Genomic DNA, 15,689 nt, shown 5'->3' on the forward strand with positions numbered 1-15,689 from the left:
CATTCACCTTTTTAGATCGAGGTTTCACTACTGGTTCGTCCATCTGCACATTCAACTGAAAGCTGTGGTTTGTACTAGAGCAAATTTACACTCTTTGCTTGCCAACAAAATGCTCACTGAGTGTATTTCAATATCCCACCGCTGCCACCATGTCAAGGAAGACTCCACAGTCCCCTTCTACTTGAATTGCTTATTGATTCAATACACTCATAGAAACTTCTTCTTTTTTTGTAGTTTATTACATATAACAGGCAAGCTTACAAGTTGCTCTAACGAATTAACAAAAGAAAACTTCAGGAAAAAACGAACTGGGCTTCAGCTTCAGTTAAACCCTCACTCACTAACTGCCCTTCCTGTGTTCTGAGCCACATCCTCCAACTGACACTTTCAGAATGTTCCTGAACTCTTCACACCCCCCCAACCCGGGTTTTTAACTGGCGTTATCCCGGTTTAATTGGCCTGTGTGGAAAGGGCCTTAGCCTCTGCAGAGGCCAAGTCTACCCATTATTTTCAATTGCGGGGAACCAGGTCTCAGGTGGACTGGTTTACCTGCCAGGGAGAAAGTTGGTAGACCTGACCTTTGCACCTTCTAGTTCTCCAGAGGGCTGGTCTACCTGTCATTAAGCACTGGTAGATGGTCTTCTCATTACTTTCAAGAGAGCCGAATGAACCATCTTCTCATTACTTTCAAGAGAGCTGAATGAACAGAGAATAATGTGAGCTCACTCAAAAACCTGCCAAGTCTGTTTGGTTAAGAAGCCACATGTGGGCCAAAATAAGTGGGCCAAAATAAATTTGCTCTGCAGAAAGGAACATAATGCCTTTGACCTCTTTCTTCAAGACAATTGCTTGGGTGTCCCCTTGAAGTTTAATGTGCTGATGAGAGCAGAAGGTTTTACTGACTATGACCACGTACATTCTGTGTCATGCAAGGCTTAAAAAGAGCTTCTGTGTCCCCCACCACCCCCTGTAGCAACAACGACAAACCTACTGCAGCCGGCAATGACTTGGACAGTCTCAATCTGGACGACATGGATGATATCCAAAAGATATTGGAAAGGAACCTGTACAAAACCAGGAGAACAGTAAGATTTGTGTCTGTCTAATGAATGGATCATATGGTAAAATGTTAGCCATCTGGTTTCAACCCAACTTTACATAGTAAAGAGCTTGCCAACCTCCAAGTTGGGCCTGGAGATCTCCTGGGTTTACAACGGATTTCTGGACTACAGAGATCTCCTGCCGAGGTCCCTCCTGTCCCCACACCCTGCCTTCCACTGATTCCACCTCCAAATCTCCAGAAAAACCCGGGTTGGGAGGGAACTTCACACGGATCCTGATCCTAACGCGGATCCACTTCACATTTCCCCCCCAAACCTGGGTTTTTCAAGAATCGCGATATGTGTGATTCTTTTGTTTGAACATGGCTTGGAGCCACTCTACAACACGCATTATGCCTGGATGCGCCTCCGTCTGACCTGGGAGTTCTTGTCCCTCCAATTTTCAACTTCCAGGGATTTGGGCAGCGAAAGAAGGGCAGGAAGCAGCCAGCTGAGAATCCCCTTCCTGAGAATGTTTTTATTGGGTTTTTGGGAGCAGCAGCTGTGGAAACCAGTTTCAGGCAGGAATATGGGATGAAAATATTCAGATATGGATTCTGGAAAAGTGACCTGGGCCTTAAGTCAGGCTGGGCACCAGATATGGCAGGGCCTAAAGGTCTTCTGCCAGTGGTGGGATCCAAAAATGTTAGTAACAGGTTCCCTCGCCAGCCCCCCCCTCAGCAAAGGGGGCAGAGGTGTACTTAGGCAAACCTGAGCCCTGGGCAAAACCTGAGTTGGATGCCCCCCCATGGGCAGCCACCCCACCACGACCCCAAAATTTTTTTGCACCAGGTCATTTCTAAATCGTCATCACATTATAGAAAATGCCCTAACTCACAAATCTGAACACAGCAATGGTGAAACACACAGGTTCTTTGATAGAGACTGGCGAGATAAAAGGTAGGAAAGGCTGAGAATCAATGAATTGCAGTACCTGAAAGGGATTAACCCAGTTCAGGGAGTCCCATTATTAGTCGCAATTGCTATATGGAACCTTCACGTTCAAAGGCAGGATGCCTCTCGGGGAGGCGAGGGCGTGGAGATGGAAAAGTGGACCCCATTAGCAACCCCCTCTCGGCACACGCAAATAATTAGTCACCCACTCTCTGGAACTGGTGAGAACCTGCTGGATCCCACCTCTGTCTTCCGCACATGGAGAAGGCCGGCAACTCCAAGATGGGAAATTCCTGGAGATGTTCAGGATAGTGGCTAAGGGAGATTTGGGGCAGGGGAGGGACCTCAGCAGGGCATAAGGCCACACAGACCACCTTCCAAAGCAGCCATTTTCTCCAGGGGGGCAGATCTGTGAAGACTGGAGATCAGCTGCCAATTCTGGGAGATCTCTAGGTCCCACCTGAAGGTTGGAAACCCAAACAAGGAGAAGGGCAAAGACTCGTTCTCTTCTGCTTCAAAGAGCAAGACTTGGGCGTAAGTTACAAGAGAGTAGTTTTGGTTCAGGGTTACTGGTCCCTGAGGATACCTGACAGGAAGAAGGGTTCGACAATGGAGAGCTTGGCAGATCATGGACAGCTGAATGCTGGGAAGGCTGTAGCTTTGTAGCAGATGAGGTGCAGAGGTGGTAGCAGAGACCAAATGTGGCCCCGCCTACTGGGCCAAAGGCAGCACCTGCTCTAGGACAGGATAGGGCAAAGAAAGGAAGGGACTTGGCAGCATGGGTGGGGCCGCAGGGATAAATAGTGAGATGACAATGGAGAAGGCCACTAACCTGGATAGCTTTAAAAGGGGCTTGGACAGATTTATGGAGGAGAAGTCGATCTATGGCTACCAATCTTGATCCTCTTTGATCTGAGATTGCAAATGCCTTAACAGTCCAGGTGCCTTTGGGAGCAGCAGCCGCAGAAGGCCATTGCTTTCTCATCCTGCATGTGAGCTCCCAAAGGCACCTGGTGGGCCACTGCGAGTAGCAGAGAGTTGGACTAGATGGACTCTGGTCTGATCCAGCTGGCTTGTTCTTACGTTCTTATGTTCTTAAGGGCTGGCTGGTATTTTAAAGGAGCAAAGCAGATGGGTGAAGGGAATTTCTTGCCTGGGTACCTGTCAGGTTGTGGTTTATGGCAATAAAGGGAACTTTAATGAATACCTTTGAGTCCAGGTGGGTAGGGTTGTCAGGCCTTTCTTGGGGAACCCTTGCCTTAGGATCCTTCCCACTGCTGCCAATCAACTGACTGGTGTGAAGGGTGGGACTTACCAGAAGCAAAAGGAGGCCTGGGCTAGTGTTGCTCGCAATGTGATGATGTCACTTCTGGTGTGCACTGGAGGTGACATTATCACATAGCTGTGAAGCTGTGGTATTTGGGCAAAGCTCTATGGGAAAAAAATGAGTTCTACTATAGAGTTTCTGTTCAATTACCAGAGTGTCCCTTCATCGCTGGTGATGTTGGCCTAGGCCATAGGTGTCAAACTCACGCCCCTCCAGATGTTATAGACTACAGTTCCCATCATCCCCTGCCAGCATCATGTTGAATTAAGGGGGCAGGGGAGGGCTGCGAGTTTGACACCTGTGGCCTAGGCCTTCTTTTATACCACCTGGCACTTGTATACTCTGCTGACTACGGAAGACACTTGTGATGTCCTGATGTCCTCTAAGAGTAAAGTGACCAGATTTTTCTTATTAAAAAGTGGGGTGCGCGCACGCGCTCGAGCGCACCCGCAGCAGCACACTGCCTTTTGCGGCGGCGCTCCCTGGTCAGGAGGGAAGCGCCCCAGAAGGCACTGCGGCAGCCACAGTGCCTTCTGGGGCGCTTCCCTGTTTCCTGACTGGGGAGCGCCGCCGCAAAAGGCAGTGTGCTGCTGCGGGGCATTGTCTCTAATCGGGACAATGGCATAAGCCTGGCGGGACACGGGACACTCTACGCAAAAGCGTGAGTGTCCTGCGAAAATTGGGACGGCTGGTCACCGTATCTAAGAGACTGAACCGGGCCTATAAGAGCCCTTCCAGCTCTTGGACTCTGTGACCAAGAGTGGTTCATGGATTTCCTCTCCCCCTGCCCCCTTAATTCAACATAACTGCATATGAAGGGGATACTGGGGAGGTGGGACCCTATTCCTTGTGAGGGGGCTGCATGCCATTAAGTGATAGATGAGCTGAACCCATTAGGTATGTTCCATTTTGCTTTTACAGGTGCCGGCATACAACAGGCACACTCTTCCCGGAGAAAATGAACCAGCTGTGCAAGCCAAGGAGCTCTTGATCCTTAGACATAAGAGTTGGCAGATCCACATGAACAGTAGCGACTCGGATCATTTGACCAAGGAGGTACGAAGTCTAGCCGACGGGTGGGCTCACAGCAGTGTTCAGATTTAGTGTGGGAAAGGTCCGCTGTTTGTGGCAGATCATGCCGTAACTGCTTAAGTCCGTCTCCTGATCTGCTCCATGTGGAACAGAAAGAATTGATAGACCAGTGATGGTGAACCTTTGGCACTCCAGATGTTATGGACTCCAATTCCCATCAGCTCCTGCCAGCATGGCCAATTGGCTGGTGGGAATTGTAGTCCATAACATCTGGAGTGCCAAAGGTTCGCCACCACGGTGAAAGACTGTTGAGAAGGAAGAGGGGACTGGATGATTCCAGGTGGGGGCGCCATTTTGGAAGGGTTTCCCTCCCATGCCATGCAAAGGCGTAATGGAGTGTCAAACAGAACGAGTCAGTTGAGAGTGTGAAAAAGCCCATTGTGTAGCTCTGTCCAGCTGCATACAAGGTCACGCCTTTCTTCCAGCACAGCTGGAGCCAGTACAGGCAGTCCTATGGCACATGACCTGTCACAGACAACCTGTGACAGGTAGGCATTGACATTAATGCACTTATTTATTTAAAACATCGATACCCCCACTTTATATCCTATATGTTAAGACAACACTAGGTTGCAAGGACACACAACACTGCAGTCCAATTAATGAGCTTTTGAAAATTTATAGATTACAGATTAGAAGACTCACAGAATAAAACACTGAGAATAAAAAAAAACCCCTTAAATTTAAAAAAACAGCACACGCAGCATTTTTTTAAAAATTGCCACTCAAAATCAAAACGAATGCAGCCAGATCTGCCCAAACAGTTTCCCCCAAATACTCTTTGGAATAAAACTGTTTCATGCACCTTCTTATGAGTAGCAAGTTAAAGGTGCCCTTTGCCCCTACTCGGGTAGGCCATTCCAAGGAATTGAATGTGTCCAGGAAAAAGTCTGTGACCCAGTAGTTGCCATATGGATAGGGTGGGCACCTGAGGAGAAAAAAACCACAGAATACAGATGGTACGAACACGCTTAACTGAAAATGTCTCTGGGAAGTAAAATATGACAAGAAACTACTTTTGCGCAACAAAAATGGCTACCCTGTGAGAAGCAGTTTTGACATGTAGGTGTTGCCCAGGTTTTTTTTAAAAAAAAGCTTAAATGCTACAAAAGACAGTTTGGTTCCCATGCACCAGCAGCCCCCTTGCTCACTCCCACCAAGAAGAAGAAGAGTTTGGATTTATTTCCCGCTTTTTTTCAACTGTAAGGAGACTCAAAGGGGCTTATGAACAACTTTCCCTTCCTCTCCCCACAATAAACCCCACAAAAGAGCTCGTGTTTCTAATCTGGAGGAACCGGGTTTGATTCCCAGCTCTGCCGCTTGAGCTGTAGAGGCTTATCTGGGGAATTCAGATTAGCCTGTGCACTCCCACACACGCCAGCTGGGTGACCTTGAGCTAGTCACAGCTTCTCAGAGCTCTCTCAGCCCCACCCACCTCACAGGGTGTTTGTTGTGAGGGGGGAAGGCAAGGAGATTGTAAGCCCCTTTGAGTCTCCTGCAGGATAGAGAGGGGGGGATATAAATCCAAACTCCTCCTCCTCCTCCTCCTCCTCCTCTTCTTCTTCTTCTTCTTCTTCTTCTTCTTCTTCTTCTTCTTTGTGAGGTAGGTGGAGCTGAGAGTTCTGTAAGAACAGTGACTAGCCCAAAGTTACCCAGTAGGCCTCATGTGGGGGAGTTGGGAATCAAACCTGGTTCTCCAGGTCAGAGTCGACTTGGGGTGTGTGTGTCCCAGCTCCACCATGCTTTTCCATGGTAACTACACACTTTCCCCCTCTATCCTGCAAGACCCTGGCAAATCCATGCGGCCATCAGAACATCTCTTGGGTGGTAACAACTCTGCTGTTGTGAAAACAGGCACCTAATACCGGTAATAGATCCCAAACTGAATTAGACACCACACATTTGGGAATGCAGGAGGGTCTGCAAGTCACGTCTGACTAGCAACCCAGACCGAACCTGTATACTCTGTAATGCGTGAATTGGATTGATGATGGAGGTTTAACGCCAGGCAGTTTCCCATGCAAAATTCTATTTTGTGTTTCTCCACAAGATGGAGCCATTACGATTACATTAACAAGAATAAAACAAATGTGGAAATTAACTGTAAATGTAGTAAACTGACAAGAGGTATACGTATGGGTGAAAAAAAGCAAGGAAGTATAGGTCGCAAGGCTATATTTTATTGGTTTTCAGAAATTAGAAGAAGAAGAAGAAGAGTTTGGATTTATATCCCCCCTTTCTCTCCTGCAGGAGACTCAAAGGGGCTTACAATCTCCTTGCCCTTCCCCCCTCACAACAAACACCCTGTGAGGTAGGTGGGGCTGAGAGAGCTCCGAGAAGCTGTGACTAGCCCAAGGTCACCGAGCTGGCGTGTGTGGGAGTGCACAGGCTAATCTGAATTCCCCAGATAAGCCTTCACAGCTCAGGCGGCAGAGCTGGGAATCAAACCCGGTTCCTCCAGATTAGATACACGAGCTCTTAACCTCCTACGCCAATTATTTGTTTGTTTATTACTATTTTTTCCTCAGTGTGCTCTAGAGGTGTGGTTCCTAACCTCCTTGTACTTGGCAACACAAATTGTACCCCCCATATTAACAAACCCATTACATAATTTTTTTCACAGTACCCCCAAATGCTCTGGCATTTATCTCCGGTGATACATGTACCCCAGGTTGGGAGCCACTGTACTAGAGGCAAATCAAAGAGAATTTTTTTTATATATTATGAAAAATTAAGAGTGACACTCTTTAACAATTACACATGCTGTGTCCAAAACGGGGATAATAGAAGCATAACTGGGCAAAATGGAGCCCAGGGCGGACTCCAAGTTTTCTGCATCCCCACCCCATGGGCCCCAGCACCCGGTCCCCCAGAGCCGCCCCCTATTCTTGTCCCTCCGTGCCCCCCATGCCCAACTTACCTGGCCAAGCAGGAATGCGAGGCATAGCTATAAGGGGGTGGGGTAGGGACTGGCCCCTGGCCCTCGCCCCAGCATAGCCATAAGGGGGCAGGGTGGGGATCGGCCCTCCCCACCACACCCCCTTATGGCTATGTTGGGGGAGGGACGCGAGGCTGACCCAGCAGCGGCCTCTGCCGGGTCGGGCAGCACAAGGGGGAGCGGGCCTGGGGGCAATTTTCCACCCCCTAGTGACCCACTGGCGTTTGCCTGGTGTGCCGGTCCCCACCTCACCCCTTATAGCTACGCCTCTGCTTAAAACTCCCTAGAATATGATGCAGAGAGGATTTTTTTAACCAACTGTACAGATTTTTTTTTACACTTCTTTCTTTCAAAACAAACACACGAAAAAGTCAAGGGGGAAAACTTCAAAACTCAGGAACTAATAAAAAGGAGGGGGAAATATATACAGTTTAGAACCAAAAATATAATAACAGTTGTGGCAAAGCTCCAGAAAAGTGTCCATAAAAATTTTCCACATATCTAAAAATAAATCCATATGCAGTTGCCATCTATATGCCATGCATCTAGTACAGGGGTAGGGAACCTGCGGCTCTCCAGATTGGCCATGCTGACAGAGGCTGATGGGAATTGTAGTTCCTGAACATCTGGAGAGCCGCAGGTTCCCTACCCCTGATCTAGTACCTCTAGATTAAGTTGTAAGGTCCACAATCTATCAATGTACGGGAGTGGGCATGTATCTCTCCACTATCGTAATACAAGTCTTTTAGCTATACTAAGGGAATGGAGGGTCATTTTTATTGTTGAGGATTGTTTTGATGATTCTTATGTACTTTTAAGCTGGTTGTGGTGGGTTTTCCGGGCTGTGTGGCCGTGGTCTGGTGGATCTTGTTCCTAATGTTTCACCTGCATCTGTGGCTGGCATCTTCAGAGGTGTATCACAGAGGGAAGTCTGTTACACACTGTGTCCAGACTTCTCTTATAACAGACTTCCCTCTGTGATTCACCTCTGAAGATGCCAGCCACAGAAGCAGGCGAAACGTTAGGAACAAGATCCACCAGACCACAGGCCCCACAGCCCAGAAAACCCACCACAACCAGTTGAATCCGGCTGTGAAAGCCTTCTACAATACTTCTAAGCTCTTTGCCTGTCTCTTGTAGGCTAACTGATTGTCAACAATTAACCAGTTTTACAAAAGTCAGCAGCCTCAAGAGGTGAGCTTTCCAAAAAAGCAAAATTTCCCAGCACATTGTCACCGCCAGCATAGCGTCACCCTGTCATTCATCCTTCAGGGAAAAAGCCCCCTTCAAGTGCTGATCTTTGGCCAGATAAAACTTTGGGGTCTTAAAAGAACTTAGTGCCTATTTTATTGAAAAATGTCCATGTGCGGGCAAATGGTTGATTTGCAGTTAGCTTTCGGACATCAGTTTAAATACTGGAAAAGATCCCAGAAATGCCAAACCAGTTTTGAATTGTCCAAAGAGTAACGTACATTCCCCCATTATCTTTAGAGTTGATTATTTTTTCCACTTGGAACCTAGCACATTTGCCAACAGAAGCCAAGTTCTGGAACACCCTAGATAACCTTTCCCACCTGAAAAGGTGTGTGTGGCAGATGTGAACTACCTGGACGGTAGTGAGCTGTTTGCTGGTGAGGAGCCACAACCCTCCGATTTGCAAAAGAGAGCACCCTGGTGCTGTTCAGCGATTTTTAGAATTTGGCATTCTCCACGGGCCACCCTTGGGAGTATTTTAAGCACTGTTTTTGAATGACCTTCTCGGGAAGCACGCCGTGTCTGTACATTTGCGAGCCCTGTTGTCGTTACAATGGCAGAGATGTCGGGAAACAAAGGACAAAGAGTCCAGGGTCTCTTGTTAAAGGAGAAAAGAAACAAAGCAAAATGGAAATTGGGAGCTGGGAGGTGGCCAGCGCTTTTTTGGCAGCCCAGACGCGGAGCGTCCGGTTGCCAGATCACGCATCCGTCAGAGTCTTACTCTTCGCGTAGAAACGGAACAGGCGTATTCAGGCATTCGCTGTGCTAGCAGGCATTCTTGAGGGATGGAAATTAGTGCATTAAGAAAAGGACAGAACACTCGTTAACATGAGCCTATGGCTAGCAATCCCTCCGCGGGCTTCCCAGCATCCAGCCATGGAATAGCCTGCAAGGACTCGCCTCGTTTCTGTTGCACTACCTGGTCAGTCGACCTGCTCTTTTCAGGCTAGCTTGGTTGACTTGGCCTCAGGTAGATCCGCACCTTTGATTTTCTGGCTCAAAACACACACTAGAAAAGAATTTGTAACTCTTCACTCACATATTTAACTCTCCTCCCCCGCCCAATCTGACACATGTGCCTTTTCAGAAACCCTAATCTCTACTGTTTGGCAAAACTGATAATAATTCGAAACAAGACAGATGGGAGAATTACAAATGACTATTTATACAATGAACTTAGCAGGAAACTTCAAAAATGTGTGGACTGTTCCTTGTGTCAGCTGAAGACAAGTTTTGCTGGCTGAAAGGCCTGAGGATCCGATTTGGCTCCTGGCCAGGAGCAGAAATCCTAACTCAGGTTCTCTTTTGACAAAGTGCCCTGAATTCCAGGGAAGACTGCCTTAAACTATACCTATTGATCTGTATTTATTTGATTTAATGACCTCCCCCATCCAGCAATTTTAACCACACAGTTTCCAAGGATGCAGATTGAAACCTCTTGTCTTCTTTCTTCTTCGACCACCCAATGGCAATTGGTGGAAACCATACCATACCAGCCTCCAGATTTGGGCATTGCAGTGTCTATAGGGCAGTGGTGGCGAACCTATGGCACAGGTGCCAGAGGTGGCACTCAGAGCCCTCTCTGTGGGCACGCACGTACAGAGTTCATCATGTGGGGAGGAAATCGCCCACACAAACACACTCACTTCTAGGCTGGTCTGGGCCACTGGACTTCATGTGCGTGCACCTCAGCGAGCTCCAGGTGGCAGAGATGCTAGAGAGGCACAGAGTGGCGCATGTGGGACTTGCTGGAGGCTACAGTAGGCTGGCCCCTGCTCAAGGGGGTTATTTAGGTTAAATTGCTGCGTTGGCACTTTGAGATAAATAAGTGGGTTTTGGGTTGCAATTTGGGCACTCGGTCTCGAAAAGGTTCGCCATCACTGCTATAGGGCAAGGGGTTGCCAGAGTTGAAGTGTGGTCAATAACAACAGCTGTTTGTGCGATCCTGGCACATGGATGGTGTACATGAAACAGTATTCCTAGTTGATTTGAGAGATTGTGAGGGGCAAAGATACAGTAGATGCCTGCTATTTAGAGCCTGGTCAACCCAGGAGCAGATCTTGTGCCCTGACCTGGATGGTCCAGACTAGCTCAGTCTTATCAGATGTTGGATGCTAAGCAGGTTGGTAGGCCCTAGTTTGTGCTTGGATGGGAGACCACCAAGGAAGTCCTGGGTCGCTATGCCAAGGCAGGTAATGGCAAACCACCTGTGTTCATCTCTTGCCATGAAAACTCTACGGCATAGATGTCAAACTCGCGGCCCTCCAGTTGTTATGAACTACAGTTCCCATCACCCCCTGCCAGGATCATGCTGGCAGGGGATGGTGGGAACTGTAGTCCATAACATCTGCAGGGATGCGAGTTTGACACCTGTGCTCTACAGGGTCACCATAAATCAGCTGCAACTTGACAGCATTTCCCACAACTACATGGCCTTGTAGGTCATCTCTAGCATCTTCATATCAGCTACAGCAAACAGCGCCACTGTTCTTGGTTTGAGGATTGACATTTATGGAACCAACCATGCCCATTTCTTTTCCCCACCTGCTCCTAAAGACCTCCAGTCATGGAAATTCCCCATCACCTCTGGACAACCGATGATGACGCTTGACCACAATTATTATTTGAAAGCTCTTCTCAAAGACCTGTTCAGTGAGGAAGGGCCTTTTCTCAGTGGTAGAACATACACTTCGCACAGCAGTGTTCCCAGGCTAAATCCCAAGCAAATTGCTCCAAGCAAGACCTTTCTCTGCCCGAAACCCTGAAGAGCCACTACTAGTCAGATTCAACAATGTTGAGAAAGATGTCTTAATGGCCTAGCAGAGTATAAGGTAGCTTCTTTGGGTCTTGGGACATTCAAGACCTCTTATCCCAAAGGAGGGATGGATGTATTCTCTCAAACAGGGGCTAATATTGAGAAGTGGTGGAGAGAGAGAGAGAGAGAGAGGAGATATAATTTGCTTGTTTTATTGTGAACCAATGTGAGGAAAAGCAGTATAGAAGATTAGTAAGTCCCTCCAGCTGCATCTTGAGTCCATTATTTCTCAGTGATGAGTGATGTTCTTTCTTCATTGCAGAAGGATGATCCGTGTTCATTGGATGGTGGAGCTAACCGTAACTTCAAGTTGTTCCGGTCCCTTACTGGTAGGCTGGAAAAAGTTGGGCACACTCAGCCCACCTGTGGTCCCACCCCCTCCAATAAAGTTTAGATATGAATAGCACTTGGTTGGTTGCATCCCATGGTGGCTCCAGGCCTTTTTATTTGAACCGAGAAATCAAAGTAATGCTTGCTCGGAGTTATAGCTTATTTTTTAAAATGACATCCAGAGATACTATTTTCTTTTCTTTAAACAATGTCTGGAGATAGAGATTAGAAGCAGGAAAATGTTGTCTTCTTTGAAAGCTGCTGTCCTCACTGGTGGTTAATCCTGGGATAGTCACCCAAAATATCCAGGTTCCCTCGAGATCTCCTCATAGCTGAACAGTGGAACACAGACCAGTCCCGTTTCTGGTGCCCCCCCCCCCCCCGCCCACCGTATCAAGGGATTTTCCTGGACCTGATTGTATATACACCTTTTTCAAAAAACACTCCAATGGGAGATGGGGGCTACACACTTGAGGGCCCATAACTTTGGCCCCCATGAACCAAACTTCACCAAACCTGGGTGGTATCATCAAAAAAGTCTCCTACTGATACCACCCAGGCTTTGTGAAGTTTGGTCCAGGGGGTCCAAAGCTATGGACTCCCAAACAATCCTCCATTGTTTCCAAATGGAGCTAATAGGAGATGGGGGCTACACATTTGAGGACCCATAACTTTGGACCCCCATGAACCAAACTTCACCAAACCTGGGTGGCATCATCAGCAGAGTCACCTAAAGGTACTCTGAAATTTTGGTGCTGCCAGATTAACAATTGTACCCCTGACAGCAGGCACACACACACACACACACACACACCCGGGTCAGGCCTAGACATCTTCACTAGAAACATGCTGCAGTGAGGATGTTGGAACCTGGATGAAAAGGTGCCGATTCTTTTGGAACTTGGTTGTATCAAGATTAAATTTTCAGTGGGAATTCAGCCACAGCCAGTTATAACCCACCTTTCTCTCCCATAAGGAGTCTCAAAGTGGCTTACAAACTCCTTTTCCTTTCCTCTCCCCACAACAGACACCTTCTGGGGTAGGTGGGGCTGAGTGAGTTCAGAGAGAACAGGGACTGGCCCAAGGCCACTCAGCAGCTTCACGTGTAGGAATGGAGAAATAAATCCAGTTCACTAGATAGGAGTCTGCTGCTCACATGGAAGAGTGGGGAATCAAACCCAGTTCTCCAGATTAAACTCCACTGCACCACGCTGGCTGGATGGTGATGGAGACCTTGCAGCAGGAGAAGTCTGGGGATGAACACCTGGACACTCTTTTGAGCATTCATTGCTATCAGGAAGTATGAAGAAGAAGAAGAAGAGTTTGGATTTATATCCCCCTTTTCTCTCCTGCAGGAGACTCAAAGGGGCTTACAATCTCCTTGCCCTTCCCCCCTCACAACAAACATCCTGTGAGGTGGGTGGGACTGAGAGAGCTCCGGGAAGCTGTGACTAGCCCAAGGTCACCCAGCTGGCGTGTGTGGGAGTGTACAGGCTAATCTGAATTCCCCAGATAAGCCTCCACAACTCAAGTGTCAGAGCTGGGAATCAAACCCGGTTCCTCCAGATCAGAGTGCACCTGCTCTTAGCCACTGCTCTTAGCCACTACGCCACTGCTTCTCCCAGGATGAGAATCAGGATGAGAGATGACAATACACCCAATGAGAAAGAGGAAAATGATGTCAGCAGCTTTGGGGCCCCACTGGGGGAAAAGATGGGATATTAAATAATAACTCAATCAATAATGCTCCCACGGGCCACCAGAAGCCATTAGGAACTACATTTCCCATGATTCTAAGCATATCCAGATCCTAAGTCTAAGTCTTCTCATGCAACCTGTCATCCTCACACCATCCTACTCAATCTAAGATAGACGAGGGTAGTGAGAAGAGGATGATGAGAATCAGCATTGCTAACTCCTGGTTGGGATATTCCTGGAGTTCTGGAGATGGTGTCTGGGGAGGGTGGAGTATCGGGAGGGAATTCAGCAGAGACTCCACCCTCCAAAGAGAACCCTCCAGGAGATTTGATCTGGAGATCAGTTGTAATTCTGGGAGATCTCCTTCCCCACCTGGAGGTGATCAACCCTAGTGAGAAAAGATGGTCATGGTGATGGGGTGGGGGAAAGGCTTCCCTGGGCCAGTCCCAGCCTGTCCTTTGCTTCAGCCACCTGGTTCAGGCCCAGTGCTGATCAGGATCAAATTAAAATCATTTAGGGCAGGGAGGGCTTGAGTCTGAAGGGAGCAGTGAAATCCCCACACATCCTTCTGGGCTTCGGTATCGTTATAGGAGGCTACAGTTGTTGGATGAGATGTGTGAATCAGGATGGAGGCTTACAGTGAATTAACAGTACTTTTCAGATCGTTTGGGTTGCCCCTTCACCAAGCAAGAACCCATTATAACCCATCTTTCCATCTCAAGGGCTGCCAAAGTCCAGGTGGTTTCAGGAGGTCTTCTGGAATTACAACTGATCTTCAGATGACAGATATCTGGAGAGTGGACTCGATGGCATTATACTTCACTAAGGTCCTTCCCTTCCCCATGTCCCCCCTCCCCAGACTCCACCCTCAAAATCTCTCAGTATTTCCCAGTTGGAAGATGGCAACAGAAGGGGGCAGACAAATCTTCCTGGGGAAAGAGTTCTTCCCAAGAGTTCTGCCATGACCAAGAAGGCCCCAGATTGACACCTGCCTAATCTCAGAAGGTGGGGGCACCTGAAACAGGGCTTCCCAAAATGACCGTGGTGGTTGGGTAGGTTCATATGGAAGTAGGTAGGCATTCAGGGGTGTTGGTCCCAACCATACGGAGCTTTGACTAGTCAATTGACTGGAACTGGTAGGGCTAATCAGCAAAAAATGTCTGTTAATCAGGTGGCAAGGCTAAGGTAGATGTTCGCCTTTAATTAATAGATGGAAAAGTTTCTCACCACTTGTTCTCTTTTCTCTTTCCACAGTTGGGGAGTCCCGAAAAACTCCGGGTGTGAAATCCCTCCGATCCAAATCAGTTGGCCTTCTTATTCCTGGACAGCCAGGAAGTGCCCAGTGGATTTCTGAAGAAAAAATCAGCAAAAGGACAAACTCTATGGAATAGAGAGGCCACGCCTTGGCTGGTCTTCTTTTGGGTCTACATTTCATTCTCGATTCCATAGAGAACAATACATTTGGATAGTTCTTATTTCCTGTTAAAAAAATTAATATTGCGGGTCCAAGTTAATTGAAATTGTTTTCTGTAACTGTTTGAGTCGTTTCATGCAGGGGTCTTGAAATCCTTTTAAACACAGTAGGTTTCACCATGAATGTGTGTTTCATTAACAATAAGTTCTTGATCTCTTGAGACCCATTCAGAAAAATCTTATGGTATAGCCCTCTTAGGGTAACACACTTTCTGTATGCAGGTGGAAGAGACTGTGACTGAATTCTCCCTCCTTTAAAACTAATCTCTGGCTAGATGGCAAGTCAGAAAGATTTTATTGCAGCCTTTTCCCTGACCTGCTAGTTTCCTATAGGCAGGGAGTTTTGTGTGAGAGGGAGCATTCGCATAAACGATCCCCCTGAATTGTTTTCTAAAGTGCTGAACTCTCTGAAGGACTGTACCACGTGATTTTTTCGAACATGTAGATTGACCTTCAAAGACTATCTAAAGGAGCAGCAGTGGCGTAGGAGGTTAAGAGCTCGTGTATCTAATCTGGAGGAACCGGGTTTGATTCCCAGCTCTGCCGCCTGAGCTGTGGAGGCTTATCTGGGGAATTCAGATTAGCCTGTACACTCCCTTACCATCGCGCCAGCTGGAGGTGACCTTGGAGCTAGTCACAGCTTCTCGGAGCTCTCTCAGCCCCACCTACCTCACAGGATGTTTGTTGTGAGGGGGGAAGGGCAAGGAGATTGTCAGCCCCTTTGAGTCTCCTGCAGGAGAGAAAAGGGGGATATAAATCCAAACTCTT

At 47.8% G+C, this 15,689-nt stretch overlaps 1 protein-coding gene across 1 annotated transcript in view; it reads left to right on the forward strand.

Moving 5' to 3' along the window:
- The window catches only part of LOC125442948 (sodium/hydrogen exchanger 2-like), a 54,609-nt gene extending 39,224 nt beyond the window's left edge, over positions 1 to 15,385 (forward strand). The window contains exons 10-13 of the mRNA XM_048514753.1: positions 974 to 1,085; positions 4,243 to 4,377; positions 11,683 to 11,749; positions 14,703 to 15,385. Coding sequence (XP_048370710.1) covers positions 974 to 1,085; positions 4,243 to 4,377; positions 11,683 to 11,749; positions 14,703 to 14,839 — 451 coding nt within the window. The 3' untranslated portion in view covers positions 14,840 to 15,385. The remainder of the gene's footprint in view (positions 1 to 973; positions 1,086 to 4,242; positions 4,378 to 11,682; positions 11,750 to 14,702) is intronic.
- The last annotated feature ends 304 nt before the right edge of the window (positions 15,386 to 15,689 follow it).

The sequence above is a fragment of the Sphaerodactylus townsendi genome, linkage group LG13 (assembly GCF_021028975.2).
Source record: "Sphaerodactylus townsendi isolate TG3544 linkage group LG13, MPM_Stown_v2.3, whole genome shotgun sequence".
In the NCBI taxonomy this organism is placed as follows: Eukaryota; Metazoa; Chordata; class Lepidosauria; order Squamata; family Sphaerodactylidae; genus Sphaerodactylus; species Sphaerodactylus townsendi.